The following is a 16,847-nucleotide window of genomic DNA, read 5'->3' as shown; positions in this document are numbered from 1 at the left end:
ATAGTCCTTGGGACTTTTGCTGGAATGGAGGCTGAATGATTTGGCCTGTCTGTGTTACTGAGCACCACTTTCTTGAATTTCTCCCCAAACAGGATCTAACTGAGAACTGAGGCATTATTCAAGTATCCACTGTCCAGAATTTAAAACAAAGTTGACACCTGGCCACTGAATTTTCTATCAGGGCTCTCACTACCAGCCTCACAGGTTCGTGAATCGGTCCACGTCAAATGCAGTAGTTCAGAGTATCTTTTTCACAGTGCTGACTTGAATTAGTCAGGCTTATTAGGTCTTTGTACCAGGACATTATGGCTTTAGAGGCTGCTCCTGAAGCCTCCAAGTCCCTTCTCCGGTTGAATTCTATCTTTCTGTCCATGGGATCTTTGAGAGGGAAAATCCCCCTAGTCTACACTGTCAGGATGGAGAGAGAATCTTTGGTTTCTCAGACGCTAGGATTTCATCAACGAAGTCTTCTCCCCTTTGTTGTGCATTTATACACTCGTCTCTAAAGACCTCTTTGAAGGAGTGGTGTAGAGGGACGGCGAATTCTGTCTCAGTGCTTGATAGAAGATTTTTGCCATGGGCTTTAGCCACTTGTTCTCTCTAGCTAGATATCAGTAGCACCCACCATGGTTTCTTCCCCATTGTTTCAAACACATCTCTGGGTGTGTGTAAAAACCTCTTCCTGTTCTTCTATCTCAGTGTTATTATGGGCTGAAGCCAAAAGTTCTGCTTTCTGGAGAAAGGTGTTAGAGCTGATGTCAGGAAAACAGGACCTAGATGGATTTTTTAGCTCTTTTCCTGTGGTTTTTAGATTTTGTTCTTTGCCTTTTTGTGAACATTTTTGTCATCTTTTGAAGAGATTTTAGTTGTTCTCTTTTCTTGTCTGGTGTTCCCTTTTTGATAACAACCTACATAAAGAGAAATATCCCTGTTGCGAACAAGGGAAGGCCGTAAGGATGACAAATTCCTTGCCAAGTGACCCATTTACTCATGTAAGAATCTGGGATGGGCCTTAAAACTTTTAAAGATGCTTTTGGGGAGCTTGGGTCTTTATCCATGAAGTTTCATGAGACCTTAATGGGTGAAGATGTTCTTGTCCTTTCATTGCTAGTGTTACTGAACTATGAAAATGAATGTATATTCAGAGCTGGGAAGAAAGCATGGGTGGCTCTGGAAAGGCCACTACATTGAGTGAGACAGCTGCACTATTACATCTTCATAGCCATAGGTATCACAAATTACACCTTTTATTCTATTGCTTTAAAGATATGAGCATCTGCCAGAAGTACCTTATTTATGAGGGCTCATTGTTGTAGGTGCTACTTGTAAAATGGTATTTTTCTTGCTAAGCAGAAAAGCAGAAACAAATTACATTTTCAGCTTAATAGTAATTAATTTCTTAAAATTTCTCTGAAATTGTTGCTCCAAAAAGTACTAATATAATATAGTGCTGACTAAAGAACCAGCTATAGTGCAAACAGGTATTGGGCAAACTTTCCATACTGCTGCAAATTATAGATTCAGACCAAACTTTCCACCCTGCCCAGATGTTACATTCCCAGTCCTCTCTTGAATCAAGAATGGCAGCCAGGCCTAATTTTTGGAGGAGTATTTGTTATGTAGACTATTGGCTGCTAAAGAGACTTCTGTGAGACCCACTGAACTCTTTTTCACTAGTAGTCCAAATTAATACATTTCTTGTTTTAACTCACACCATACGTCTTAGTATGGGTTGAAATAAACTGTGTGAAAAACAATATAACAAAATGTTTGAGGACATTGCTTGCCTTTTCTTGAGTGTCTATTGATGGGATGAAGAGTAAATGGACACCAAAGAAAAGTGATTAATAGGTCATGCTTACTTCTTGGCATCTAGAGCGTAACTAAAAAAAAAAAAAATTACAAAAAAATTCTAACTGTAAGGGTAGTTAAGCTCTGGAATAGGCTTCCAGGGAGTTTGTGGAATCTGTTATTGGAAGTTTTAAAGAACAGGTTGAACAAACACCTGGTCAGGAATGTTCTAGGTTTATTTGGTCCTGCCGTAGTGCAGATGGCAGGACTTGATGAGTTCTTGAGGTCTCTTCCAGCCCTACTTTTTTATGATTCTATGAAAATACACCATATCAAAACCAGAGCCCAGGAAGGATGTAACTTGTGAAAGGAGGTCATTGGGCATGACAGTTAGGGTAAGATGGACGTCATGATGGACTATGAGCAAGATGCATAGCATGCCCACTAATTGTAGCCTCCTCCAGTGACTAGGCAATGTGTTGATAGAGAATATTAGGTAACCAAGGACAGGCCAGATAAGTGAGCATGCTGCTAGAGATGATTGTGAGTTGTTGGTGCTGGAGTTAATGAGTTAGGCAACTAATTCCTTTGGCAGGCTTCTGACAATCTCCTACCTTTTGCTTGAGTGAACAGACAGCACAGTGAGGCTGTCACAAAAATCTCTTATTGATTATGTTCTCATGTGTCACACAGGGGCATCTTACGTGCACTGCAGATACCAGCTTGCATGGTATAAAGCTTTTTAATATCCTACAACTCTTGCTACGATATGTACATTTTAAGGCTCTCCACATATTTGGAAAACCCAGATGGGTTAACATATAGGACCCCTCATAGATTAGCCGCTAGGGGAACCATTAGAAGGAACTGATAGGAGGATCAGAACAGCTCCACTCTGCTTGAGCACCAAGTTCATTGGAGCACCAAGATGCTTTTAATGTAGTGGGGGTGGGTAGATAAACAAACAGCTCTGCTAGCCACCTCTAGATATAGCTAACAGAAAAGAATTTACATGCTTACTGCATGAACTTAAGTACTATGGTTACATTTTTTAAAATCATCTTGGGGATTTATACACATCTTCTCTTAAAATTAATGAGAGACACAAGGTGGGTGAGATAATCTGTTCTAGTGGACCAGCTTCTGTTGGTGAAAGAGACAAGTTTTCGAGAGCCACAGAGCTCTTCTTCAGGTCCATGGAGGTCAAAAGCTGGTCTCTTTCACCATGTCTCTCTCATACCCTGGGATCAACACGGCTACAACAACACTGCAAACATTAAAACTAATGTAAGATGTTTGTCTAAATCTTCTAGAGAGCTGTGAAAACTTCTACTGGCACCTGTAATCAAGGGCATGTCCCAGCTGCATTTATGACATCTATACTGGTCGTGGTGCCACACCTCAAGCAACGTGGTGGATTAAAGCCTTGTCTATGTGAGAAAATTATACAATTTAACTAAATTGATTTAGACACTTAGTCCCTTTTTATGGACACTTATTCTGGTATAAAAGCACTTTATATGTATTTCACTTAAATTGATTCTTTACCATCTGGACTGCTCAATATTTAGTTATACCCCTTTTGAAACAGAGTGTTTTTAAATAGAAGGGCCATTTGGGGAAAACAAAATTCTACAGTATGCTGCATTTTGACACATTCCTCCCAGCTCCTGACTGTGGGAAGCAAAAAGTTAATGGCCAAGAAAGAAAAAGGAACAACATGCACAGAGTTCTCTAATATCAAAATATAGCAATTTATTCAAGACACTGAATATGATCTGTTGATTCTCTCCTTGAAACAAATGAGCTACAATACACAAGGTGATTTCTGAGAGTGTGCAGGTGGAGGGGAAACAAAACAGGGGTTGATGTTGTTTCAACAGAATCTGGGAAATGCTGAAATGAGAACCAAAGTCTGGCTGCAAGTCTGACACAGACAATAAAAACTGCAGAAACCAGAATTCAAAATTTCAGTGAGTGGCTGAAAGAACATTTCTGCAATTGACAAAGAACCACAATTTAAAAAAAAGTTTAAAAAAAGAAAAAGGAAAAGTAAACCGCAAAACCAAAGCAGACCCTTACATTTGACAAAGTGCACTTCACTTGGCTCTAAAATTACCTAGGTTTGTTTTTTCTTTCTTTTTAAAAACAAATCAAAAGGAAATTCCTAAGATGTAGCATGGGGTTAGTGCGTGTTTAACCCTGTAACTGTCAGGCCCTTTAATGCCCCATAAGGGACCCAGTGTTTTCTACATTAAAGATGCAGTAACCTACATTAAAGAAGCAAAGCCTGGGCACGTATTCAAAGGTTGCTATTTTATCTCAAGGCCAGTTCCATGCAGCCAGTAAAGGTAAAATTCCTGTAAGCATCCAGGAAGGTTAATGGGTCAGTCTGCAGGAGGCTAACAAAACGTGTACGTATACAGAATTCTTCTTTGGGACAATAGCGCCTTTCACATGAGAGAATTTGATACTTGCCAAATTCTGAAACTGTGCTTTACTCGCTTTCTTCCTTTTATGTAACTTAGCAGAGACAAGATGGTGTTAATTTAGATCATTTCAAAAACGAAACATGTTTCTTTGACACCCACAAAGTATCTCCCAGTTAAAATTCCTGGAACAGGCTCCATTAGATTTAGATATGTTTGTGTAACAAGAAAGCCAGGCCAAAAAAGCAAATGAACTAAAATCACCTATCCTGTCATCACCACATCTTGATGTTTGGCCTGTTCAAGAGTGACACAAACGGCAGACCCAAAAGAAGCACACTTCTGAGCATGTCTTCTGCAGCCCCCCCAAATAGATGCTGCTTTCCTGTTATCCTTGAAAATTCAACCCAAGGCTCCTGTGCATCATAGGCACAGGCTTAAAATGAGAACCGTCAACACTCACAATGACACTAGTGAGTAATTACATCAGCAGTCCTTTATAAAACCTGACTGAACTTCTGTAATAAAGCTCAGTTCTCTCTTCTAACAAGGACTCTTTTTCCTATCATGAGCTTAAACAGGTGAGCCGAGGCAGCTATTATAAAACAGTTCAAAAATGTCATCTGGGCATCTAAAGTCCAATGCTCTATGGATTTGTTACCTCAAGGAAAATAACTTTCCTTCTTCCCACCTTCCATTCTTCGGGGGTAAAAAAGAGCAATAGTAATCAACAACCAATATTCCACCTAAATGTTTCTACTTCAGGACCGAAACATCTGAATAGTTTAATTGTTTTAATTACTTTCTGATCTCCAATCGTACATCACAGGGCTTGTGATGAGTGAGCAGTGGTTAGTTCCTGTGAAAAGGCCAAGATAGTGTCAGCGTGTCACAGTAAAGAGAGAAAAACATCAGATGAAATAAAATATTAATTCCATATACTAAGTAACTTGGGCATTTTCACACCACTTTAAGCATTATGGGTCAGGGTCTTACAAATTACTCCTGTTGGGCAACCCCACTGAAAGAATCGGGTGAGATTCTGTGTGGCACCTCTGAGAGGCACAGCACTCAACTCGCTATGGAGGTGCTATGGTGACTTTAAGCCACTTTTGCACTGTTCTGATCCTGGGCTGCTCCATGGGATGGAGAGGGCCCTGGCATGGTTTAGTTCTTAGGGCCTAAGTTATGGCCACCTCCTTGAGCTACTCCATGGTATACAGCACTGCCGGGAACCTCCACAGCACTGTATGCTGCAACCCGGCCCACGGCACACCTTTTCTGCCCCTAACCCTGTGCCCTCTGTCATCATGATTTGCAAAGCATCCCAGAAGGCAATCTGATAGCTGTCTTCTGCAGTGCCTATACTAGGGGAATCCAAAGGGGAAGAAGGGACCCTATTAAATCTGTGGTAAAAGTCCCATTGATTTAATGGGAAGAGGATCAGCCCAATGTGATGACTAGTGGAGTGAGGTATTATCTAGTCAGCATGGTCTAGATAATACTTAGTCCCACCACGAGTGCAGGGGACTGGATTAGATGACCTCTTGAGGTACCGTCCAGTCCTATGAACATGACTGAGAGTGACAGAATGCAGCCTTTATATGAATTTGGGACCATTTCTCCAAGAAAGAGCATATACAATTGTTTTCCCTTAATTACTACAGGTATTTGGGTATATGGACCCAAAGATATGAATTCTGTATATATAACCTCAAACTTCTGTATTCTTTTAATAAATGTACTTAGTCATACAGCCACAAAAATAAAAATTAGCCCATGTAAACTTCTGACTGCAGGAAGAGGTTATTGTTGTTTAAAACCTGATATTTGTTGTATGAAATGACATTTTCTTACAGCACTTTATGAGACAAAGGAGAGGAAAATGATACTGCATCTTTAATGTACCTTGGATTCCACTTGAGTCATTCTTTTGCTTGAATTACACAAAGCAGTCTACGTTTGGTGGCTATTTTAGGCTTTTAAAATTATGTTTAACATAAAAAATATTTTTTTCCAAAAATACACTGGGTTCTCTCTCTTAAAAGTCATCTTTCGCCTGTAAAAATCTTCCCCAGCACTGCATTCTTATATAAAGCACTTATTACACAATTTGCTGAAAGTGCCCTTGAGATGCTAAGATCTGAAGCATGGAGGGATTTTAAAAAAATAGGCGGGGGGAGGGGAGGGGGAAGCGGAGAAAGAGGAGAAGCAGACTGTCAAAATTTTTTGTTGTCATGTCCAACTGGCTGCATCTACTGTGGGCACACAGGAGGGGGAAGGAGGGAGAGAGAGAGAGAGAAACAAGAAGGAGAAGGGAAGGAAAAAGAAAAAGAAAAAAAAAAAATCAGTTCCAACCTAAGCCTGGGATACTCCAGGACATAATATTCCAGCTGATAGAAAAACCACTGAACAAAAAAGTAGTCTAGAAAATAGAAAGTGTTGTGATTACAAAGTTGCGCGTTTCATCAGTACAAACTGGTCTTTGAATGTCCTTTGGGAGAGCAACTGTAGTGTCCAAATTGGAAGGAAAAAAATACACCACCACATGGAGGAGGATTTTTTTTTTCCCTTTTGGTTTATCACAGCATTTCGCTTAGTTTGTTTCTTTATTATTATTTTTTGGCACAGCTTTTTTTTTTTTCCAGCCATCAAAGCAAGTTCTCAGATGCAAGCCAAACAGTGCAGTCTCTAGTTGGTGGCTTCATGCTTCCAAGGCTGAATATTCCAGGTGAAAACCATCCTCTCTCCCTCTCAAGTGACTGTGTTTTTACTCCTTGATGAAGGTTATGGGCAAAATACTAGACTTCTGTGGCCAGGGAGAGTTGGTTTCATTGTACACACTAACTTTTTTCAAGTTTGTACAGTTCTGGAGCTGTTAAGAATAGTTTTGAAGAGTGCTTCTCCCCACACATTCACTGCTGGTCCATTTGAAATTTCTCCTAAAACACTTCACCTTTACTTCCGCAGATCTAGAACACAAACCTAGAGGTGGAGAAAGAAAAGACCCACGAGTTAGAAACATTTCTGAAGCTTATTCTGAATTCTTAACGTGTGTGTGCTCAGGTTCTAAATTTGTAATAAAGCAATTTACCAATAACTTAGATAATGCATCATGGAATACTGACTGGGGGAGAATTCTGCATTCACTAGCTAATGAGCTGAAAGATGTAAAAGTTGTTTCTCATCTCTACTTGTTATGGTTCTACATGATAATCTGCAGGATTTACTCTTTAAGGGTCATGGTGGAGAAAGAAACAGTAGTGTTTGTATTTCTTTAATCATAAATATATTTCAAATAAAAGGTGGCAATCAAGGAAATGTGCGTTGAGGGGCCTGATACAAAGCCCCTTCAAGTAAATGGAAAGACACCATCTACTTCATGGAGCATTGAACTGGGCCCTAAATAAGGGAACACACCCACCCACCTCTGAGCTTTGTCCAGAGAGGGCAACAGTGCACAGAATTTGTGTTGGCCTTTGCACAGGATTTTCCCCAAAATATTTACAATGAATGAATACAAATGTTTACCGATCCGTCTGATGCACTTGCTCCCACTTTGTCTCCTCTAGCATTCCAACAGACTTCAAAGATCCCTCCAGTGCCTCTGTAGCTATGTACTAGAGTTCCGCTCTAGAAAGCAAACCAATTTGCAAGATTTGACGTTTCAAATATTTTATTTTTATGTGGGCACTTATGGTTGTGGGTTTGCTGTGAGGTGCATTGGTGCCTACACTGTGAGGCACAAATACCAGGGGTGAAATCCTGGAACTATTCAGGTCAATGAGAGTTTGCCATTGACTTCAATAGGACCAGGATTTCACCCAGTTGTCCTGTGAAGAGTTGGGATCCATATTGTATACACACTTGTCTGTAGCCCCATCCCAAATCCACCATCCCCCCTGACTGGTGGGAACCACACCAGTTTCACTGCCAGGAGGATCCCTGCGGTTTCTAATAGAGAAAGAAATATTGAAAATTCATGTCCTGAACATTTTTACTTCTTAGGAAAAAAAGAATGCTGTATATAAACAAGCATAGCTCAAATCGTTCAGCTTGTTCCTGGAGCAAGCTCTGCTAGGAAGTCACTATGAGCCCAAAGAGCTTTCTGGGCATTAGTCTGCAAAGAAGTAACTCCAAGTATCCCACTTTTTCACAGAGCCCTGTTATCCTGTACATCAGATCCACATATCTTTGTGATGATAATCTCTTCACAAATATGCAATACTCTAAAAAATTAGTCCTGAGCATATCTGAATCTCAAATGGACCCAGCTTGCTGCATAATAGGAGCATCAATCATTTCTAAAGGCTGCTGCACTGGCAGCTTGACACGTCTCATGTGCCCAGTGCAGTTTCATCTACACACCAACATCAAATTGAGACAATTGATTTTCTTGGCACAGTTCCACATTCAATGAACCTTTGGCAAAAACGTGAAAGGACAGGCACCTCATTATCTCACACCATCAGCTCAAAGGGTTTTCATGTCACGGTCAGGTTCACAAATTCAGTACATACAGATACATACATTTTCCATTTATCATTTCTGTTATTAACGTTCCAGCTAAACCGCTTTTCATTAGTGTGTGTGAATCGAATGAGTACCTGAGTATTCCATATATGGACACATTTGTCAAAGGACCCACTGGCCAGGTATTTCCCATCTGGACTAAAAGCTACACTGTAGACAGGTTCTTGATGTTTGGTTAATGTATGAATGCAGACTCCTCGTTCAACATCCCACAGCCGAACAGTAGAATCGAATGAAGCACTACAGGAAAGAGTCAAACACAAGTGGATGCTGACCAGGGAACTAGTTTATCTGCAGTTTGCAAAGATACTGTAAACAACTCGTGACGACACATCCCACCTACAAACAAATGTGCACCAATACTTCAAACAGGAGAGGTATGGAAGGACTGAGATCTATCAAACCCTCTTAAGTGAAATCAATTTATTACGGTGAATGTGCATATTTGGAGCCTTTGGCTTCATTGGGGGGGGCGGAGGGGGGGGGAGGAAGGGGGTTGTGGGTAGAAGTAGGAATATAGGAATTGCCTTACTGGATCAGACCAGCTGTTCATCTAGTCCAGTATCTTGTCTCTGACAGTGGCCATTACCTGCTACTTTGGAGGAAGGCTGAAGTAACTCTATAGTGGACAGGTTTCAGATAACCTGCCCCAGGGAAAGTTTCTTCCTAAGAGGATTTGGTCTCTTATCTAACAAATGAATTTTGCTTCATATTCTCTAGCATAGTGGTCCTTTACCTTCTTTCACCCTCCTCCCAGAAGTTACTCATCGTTTCTTACCACAATCCACCTAAATCCAACGTTGTGGACTAAGGGAAGACAGGAGAAATCCCCTGTATTGTATAAAAAAACCCCAAACCCAACAATCCTCCCTCCAAACAAAACTAAACTACTTGACCAAGAAAATAGATAAATTTAAGAGGCAACGCCGCTAGGATATCATACAGAAGATACGGTCATTATGTTCCAATTAGCTAATCAATCCAGTGGTCCAGGCATCGATTGACATTCCTAAGATTAAACCGATGTCTAAAACTAGACGAAGTTAAATCTTGAATGAATTTCTTTAGGTGAAAGTTTAACAGCCATCCAAGTTGTTCTACACCACTTAACAGAACTATAAAAAAACATCAATATCTATGCATTTTTGCTTGATGGCTCTCATTAGAGTACATCCAATTGGTTTAATGGACTGCCAGATCCATACATTAGAGGGCTTCAATTAAACAGATTCATTTATATAAACCAGATGCCTGGGCGTTGGGTGCAGTGGCAACTGTACCATTTTTTTTACTAAAGTACATCTCTACCCCGATATAACGCGGGTTCGCATATAACGCAGGTTCGCATACAACGCGGGAAAGCTCCGACACACAGCTCTGAGCAGCACGTTGAGCGTGCCGGGCTGGGGCCGAGGGGTTAGATAAGGGGCAGAGGGTTTCGGGAGTGGTCAAGGGCTCCCCCCCCAGGGTCTGGGAGGCAGGAGCTGTGGGGGGCACTTTTGGGGGCCCTGCAGTCCCAGAGTGGCCCAAGGGATTAGTGGGGGGCCGGGAGCAGCCTGCTCCGCTTCCCTCGCCGAGGCCCCAGACGTGTCGCTCAGGGGAGGGGGCTTGGGGGAAGAGATCCCCCCCCTGCACTCACTGGCAGCAGCGGAAGTGGAGCAGCCCGGCCCCAGCCCCCTCCATTCCACCAGCTCCCGGCCGTGGTGCTCCACTTCCTGCCGCAGGTGAGTGCGGGACCTTTCCTCAACCCCCCGCGCACCCTCCCAGCGACACGGCTGGGGCTGGGACCAGGAAAGCAGAGAGGGCTGGGGCCGTGTGGCTCCGCTTCCCGCTGCCGGTGAGTGCGGAGGACGACCTTTCCCCATCCTCCCTGCGCTCACCGGCGGCGGGAAGCAGAGCGCTGCGGCTCGGAGCTGGCAGAGTGGAGCGGGCTGGGGCTGCATCACTCCTCTTCCCGCCGCTGCCGGCGAGTGCCTGTCAGGGGGTGGGGCGGGTGTGGATAGGGGTCGGAGCAGTCAGGGGACAGGGAGCAGGGGGGTTGAGTAGGGGGTGGGGTCCTGGGGGTATTTAGGGACGGGGGGTCTCTGGAGGGGGCGGTCAGGGAACAAGGAACAGGGAGGGCCAAAGCAAGTTCGATATAACGCGGTCTCACCTATAACGCGGTGAGATTTTTTGTCTCCCGAGGACCGCGTTATATTGGGGTGGAGATGTAGTTTAAAAATTAAGCACTATCTGGCTTAATTTTCCATGTTTGTTGTACGTTTCCTCCCTCTTTGGTCAATCCTCGCTCATCCACTAACAGAAATGATTTTCAGTCTTATTTGCAGATAGCCTAGTAACAAGCATCAGTAGGAGAGGAGGTGGTTTTGTTTTTACCTTGCTAACATGATGTTGGAGTTTGGGTTACTGGTGCCTGGTCCTGTAGGACTCCATTTGATAGTATAAATCTCTTTGCTGTGAGCCTGAAGGTCATGTACACATGTATCTTGCTTCATACTCCAAATCTATGCCAGGTGAATCGGAAAAAAATCAGCCAGGTATCTAAACTTTGCAATCTTTTCTCAACTCCTGGATTTCAATCCTTCCTTTTCTGTTTGTATATGACAATTGTATATATATTGCACATGCGCGCGCACTTACAGCATAGCAAAGGAATTTAAATATAGCTTATTTATATAACAGTTTGCTAATTGCCATACGTACATCTACACACTTTACATTACATATTGTGAGAGAAAGGCCTTGCAAATGTAACTGTGTTTATTCACTAGATCAAGAGAAGCTGACAATTGTTGTCCTGGCCATGGAATCTAACCTGAATTTACATTACATGTTTCAATCCTAGTGTGAATTTGTCAAAACCATTTTAAGTATGGCTTAGATAAATCTTGATTGTTCCAAGCATCCTGCTGGTATTCTGATTTGTTTTACTGATGTCTTTAATGACATGTCTGATGGAATCAAATCAATAATTTATGCACTATTATGCAAGTCAATATTTGAATATCAGAGAAAGAATAAGTTGAATGGAAATGACATGTTTTATAGTGAAACTGCTCTGCAGCTTCCTGACAAACCAAAACCCCTCAACTAATTTTTAGGGGGGAAAATAATCCAAAATTACAGATATTCAGTGGTAGAGAGATGCTGGAAAAGCAATAATGCTCAAACTCACTGGATATAAATTAGCAGCAGGAGAACAAGCCAATGTGTTTGTGAGCCACATATACAGCAGTGTAGAATCAATAATGAGGAATATGAGACCACAATTTGGAAACAGCACATGCTTTTGGGCATCTAAGTAACAGAAAGCTGTGGAGAAACAGGGTGAAATTCAGAGAAGAGCAACAGAAGTGATTAAGGAACTGGAGGGATTGAGTTCTGAGAAAATCATTAAGAGAAATGACTAAATATGGATAAATAATTTATTAAAATGTATATGGGTGTGGGTGGACAGAAGAACCATCTAACAAATATCTGAGGTGTATAAAGCACCAAGGAGTTAGAGGGTGAAACTGAGCAAAATATTATTTAGGCTGAACATGATGATCATGATGGTCCCTTCTGGTCTTAAAGTTTCTCAGTATAGAATTTATAATTGAGAGATCCTTTCAGGGTTTGTCTGCACTTAAAAGTTTTGCCCCTTTAAATATTCTGATGCTTATACTGGTACAGTTTATTCTGGTTTGGGAACCAAAATAAGCTACACTGGGTAAGGCATCTTTACACTGGTATAACTCCATCTGTACTAGGGCTTTTGCCAGTATAACTACGTCAGCAAACAAAAACAAAAAACAAAAAAACACATTACTTACTGACAATTATATTTTTTAACTATTGAGTGTGGATCAGGCTTTAGACTGGAACAGTTTTCCAGGTGAAATGGTGAAAACCTTATTGGCATATTCACTGTAAACTATGGTGATTAAACACTTGTTAATGTACAGTGAGGATCAGTCCTGTGTTGGCAGGGAGACAGGATGAACTAAAATATGGTCTTCAGTTCAGACTGCTAGAATTCCATCACAGTGACATATTGACAGTAGATCCTAATTGAAATAGTATGCTCAAGTTTTCTGTCTGCTTCTCTTTGTTCATTCTTATTTCACTCAAAAATGGTCAGATGAAACCACCATTCATGCAGAGAGTTTTAACAGTATGGTAGCATCAGGCTGGGGAAAAAAACGTCAACAGAGACGAAAAGGTCTTTTTTAACTACATGAATGGAAAACCTTATAAAGTAAATTTCTCCAGGGGAAAAATACTGAGCAGTTTGGAGGCAAGCCATCAAATTACATTACCTTTAATGTCATATCATCAGAGCAGGACGCTAGTAGCATACCAGAAGGGTCCCATTTAATTGCATTGACTTCATTCTGAAATAAAGATTGATTTTCTAAGTGAACATTCCAAGTTGCCTGCATTGTGCCTGGCACCCAGCAGAGGGCACTCAAGTGTTATTACTCCTACAAGTGAAACTATTGAAAATTACATTACATTCTTCATTACCTTACATGTGAAGACATCCCTTTTCACATCCCACTATCCAAATACATATGAGGAAGGGAAACCAATTTTTTGTGTCAATGAATGATCCACACAATTAGCTACCATGTTCCTGACATAACTGGTGTCAGGAGCAAAGTCTGGCAATCATCAGATTCTTCCTACACGACAGAATATTCTACAAACCCTAGTCCCAGACCATTTAATGGTGCAACAATTAGATAATTTAAAATAATTTCTGAGGTTGACATTCCATTAATCTAACAAATACTTTTCCTTAAGAATATATATGTATATACCTACGCACATACACACACAAAGTTCTACGGACTAGCCTCAAATAGTGCAACTCTTCAGAGGTGCTTTGTCTATACCAGTGTGTGTACTAATGTACTAAGACAAAATGCAACTTGGAGCATTAGCTGGTTTGTGGTCCTTAAACCGGATCAACTTCAAAACCACCTTTCAGTCTGAAAACTTTGTTATCCACTATTTGTACCAATAACACCTGCAGTGACGATAACTATATGAAGTTAGAGGACATTTTTTTCTTTGTTTTTCTCCAGTTTACTTTGTGTATTTGACTACACTTTATGTGTAATCAAACCCACTGTTTCCCCTATCTAGTCAGCCAGTTCCCCTGTTTCCTATGGGTCTTTCACATGGTAACAGGGGGGAAGAAAAGCATTTTTAAAAGAGAAAAATGTGTTGTGGGAACACAGTAATTGGGCAGAGTACTTGGTGGCAGGGATAGTACCTGTAACTATTTTTAACTCATTTCCCCCCTCAGACACAGACACACAATTTCAGCTGTAATTAACAGGAGTAGCACACATATATTTGAGGGCAGGATTTGGCCTAGGTGCAGAACGGAGCAGTCAGTCCACTCAATAGAAAACATCAGCCTATGGATGAAGGCCTAATGTGGAGGCAGCATCACCTTCTGAGAAAACATCAGCTTAATTGAGAACTGTAACCATCGTGATTAGCAACCAGTCTCCATGTGGACCAATTCTCCCTCAGGCAGAGGTGGCCACCTGAGGGGAGTTACGAAGTGATTTCATATGGTAGAATAGCTCAGCAGTGTTCTTGTGAAAGAAAATCTGCAGCATTAGCCTGTGGCTACCATTAAATAGTCACAAAGAGAGATAGTCAAGCAGAGAAAAAAATGAGGAGTCTATTTCAGTATATAGGCAGGTGGGGAATGGAGAGAAGGATGAGAGAAGTACCTATTAATGGATCTTATCCTACTCAACCCAATTCATTCTACAACTGAATGATGGTTAAAAGTAAATTGTTCCCTTCCTCCTTGTAATTCACATCATGTTGTTAAAGAGATTACAAAAGCGGTAGATGAAATTTTACTGATGTATTTTTGAGTCCTTAGAGTCGGTTACATGTAAATGCCCTCACTGTGTAAGCTGTGGGTTTTGCCTGCATGTTGTGATTTAGAACAGTGAATCTCTTTTCAAAGACAGAGAGTCATTTTTACAGAGTATGTCTTTGGGGAAGGAAAGGGATAGAAATACTGTTGGTCGTAGAACACGGATGCTGTTTAACATCACCAGCTACCACCATGCTCACATGCTAGTAATGACTCCTAAAATTTCAAATTCTTTAAACTTACTGTGTGTCCTTGAAAGGTTTTGACTGGGCGATCACAGCCAAGTCTGCATACGTGAATGCACATGTCAGTACTGCAGGAGGCAAAAGTAGTGTTGTTCTGCCAGTCTACATCCAGAGCAGGGGCTGTGAAGCACAAACAAGAGAGTGAATGTTAGGGAATATGGCAAAGAAACAGCTACCCAAATCATTCTCCCCATGCCACCAACCTGACCAAGGGCACCAGTTAGTGATTGGCCTATTATGGATCTGAAACAGTTCATTGATATGTGGATGTCAGATATGAAAAGAAATACACAGTAGTTCAGTAGTTGTTCTAGGGACTCTGTTTATTAGCTACCTAGCAATGGGTACCATGGATGCTTCATATGGCACTTTCCTATTAGACTCCTTAGGTGATGACCAGATTTAAGCCTATAGTTGCGTGCACTTTTGTTAATCTGGTTTTAACTTGTTTTAGATACAGATGTAGTTTAATTTGGTAAGGAACCAACTTAAGATAAAGTGATTAAGTCAAATTAAAAATGTCCACAAAGGTTTTTGCAGTGCCTTAACTACATTGTTTTTGAAACCAATTTAAAGTTAAACCAGTACAACTTTGACTGTAGACAAGGCCTACCACAGTTGCTTTCTTTTGTTGCCAAAGACAGATTTTAGCCACCCTCTAAAGGATGGAATGAGATCTGTTAACAGAGGTATTAGTTTTCATTCTCAGGACACTTATTATGTATGTGTCAGTAACAATGACAATCTAACAGGATTTAGGAAGGGGTTAAAGTTGAATTTATTTGGGGTGAGCATATAATGTAGGTTTATCATTAAAATGGTGGCGAGACCGCCGAAATTTTTTATCCAAAGTTGTTCTGAGCAACGTTTTTTACGTATAAAGATGGAAGTATGTCTCCTTTGGAAACCAAAAAATCTACTACCTTTAATATATTTTGTTTTGACTTTATTCTCATGAAACTAAGCACCTTTGAGTAAATATGTGTAATATCTAAAAATGACAGGAGAGCACATGCCTCGTGAACCATCATGGGGCTTTCTTTAACCCTCTCAATTAAAAAAAAATACAGCTACACTGGCAAGGCAGAAATGCTTCACAAAAAAACATCATGTATAGAATTAATGATGAAACGGAGGAATTCTGTGAGAGAGGGGAGGCATTCTGTTTGACGGAAAGCATGCGTGTTTAAGAGAGATCACTGTAGAGATGTGGGCTCAGTGTGATTAGAGAGAGGATCATGAAGCAGCCTAGGATTCTGTTTACACAGTGTTTCTCTGCTATTATTTTTCAGCTGCACAGTTTTGCATCATTGTTTTAAAGTCAATAAAGATGTATCCGAATCAACATCAGTACCCTTTTTCCGGGGCTAATAGAAAGAATGAGAAATTGCGGTCCAAAAGTAATTTTCAGAAAGCTCGGTGCACCTAAAATTATGGAATTACAACGGAAGTATCATTTGAATCATAAATGTGTTGCTGGGGTGACCCCATAATATTGGTAGAATTGCATATTCACTGGTGGGGTTTATTTTATTTAATCATATGTTTACTCAGAATATAAGTAAATAAAATGTACTGGAAATAACAGCCATCTATGCTGTATGAAAATGAGTAACCTGACTATCAAACCAGATGTCTGTAATAACCACAGTGATTATTAGCCAACTGCTTAAAACAAAAGGTTACAACAACATTTAATAAAAGCAACAACTACACATTTCAAGAATTGCAGTTAGAAAGCAACAACTTCCTCATAGTTCAAGGCATTTGGCTTCTGCCCTCACGCCTCATTGCACATTTAAGCCATATGGGTATTCAGAATAAACACACACCTCGCTATGCATTACTATTTACACAATGCTATCAAGGCATTTGGGGGTTTCTGCATGGCAATGACAAGACCAAAGCTTTTCCTTGTACTCCTAGCTATGTGTTTAATACTGCGATTTATATGTTGTG

At 40.8% G+C, this 16,847-nt stretch overlaps 1 protein-coding gene across 13 annotated transcripts in view; it reads right to left on the bottom strand.

Moving 5' to 3' along the window:
• Positions 1 to 3,524: 3,524 nt before the first annotated feature.
• Positions 3,525 to 16,847, bottom strand: part of TBL1X (transducin beta like 1 X-linked) — a 300,606-nt gene continuing 287,283 nt past the window's right edge. For all 13 annotated transcript variants that reach the window (XM_043537790.1, XM_043537791.1, XM_037899925.2 and 10 more), the window contains 6 exons: positions 14,887 to 15,008; positions 13,055 to 13,129; positions 11,130 to 11,257; positions 8,828 to 8,993; positions 7,752 to 7,853; positions 3,525 to 7,205 (listed from right to left, as the gene is read on the bottom strand). In XM_043537790.1, coding sequence (XP_043393725.1) covers positions 7,179 to 7,205; positions 7,752 to 7,853; positions 8,828 to 8,993; positions 11,130 to 11,257; positions 13,055 to 13,129; positions 14,887 to 15,008 — 620 coding nt within the window. In that variant the 3' untranslated portion in view covers positions 3,525 to 7,178. The remainder of the gene's footprint in view (positions 7,206 to 7,751; positions 7,854 to 8,827; positions 8,994 to 11,129; positions 11,258 to 13,054; positions 13,130 to 14,886; positions 15,009 to 16,847) is intronic.

The sequence above is a fragment of the Chelonia mydas genome, chromosome 1, assembly GCF_015237465.2.
Source record: "Chelonia mydas isolate rCheMyd1 chromosome 1, rCheMyd1.pri.v2, whole genome shotgun sequence".
NCBI lineage: Eukaryota > Metazoa > Chordata > Testudines > Cheloniidae > Chelonia > Chelonia mydas.
The sequence above is the reverse complement of the archived record's forward strand: the minus strand, read 5'-3'. Positions and strand labels throughout refer to the sequence as shown.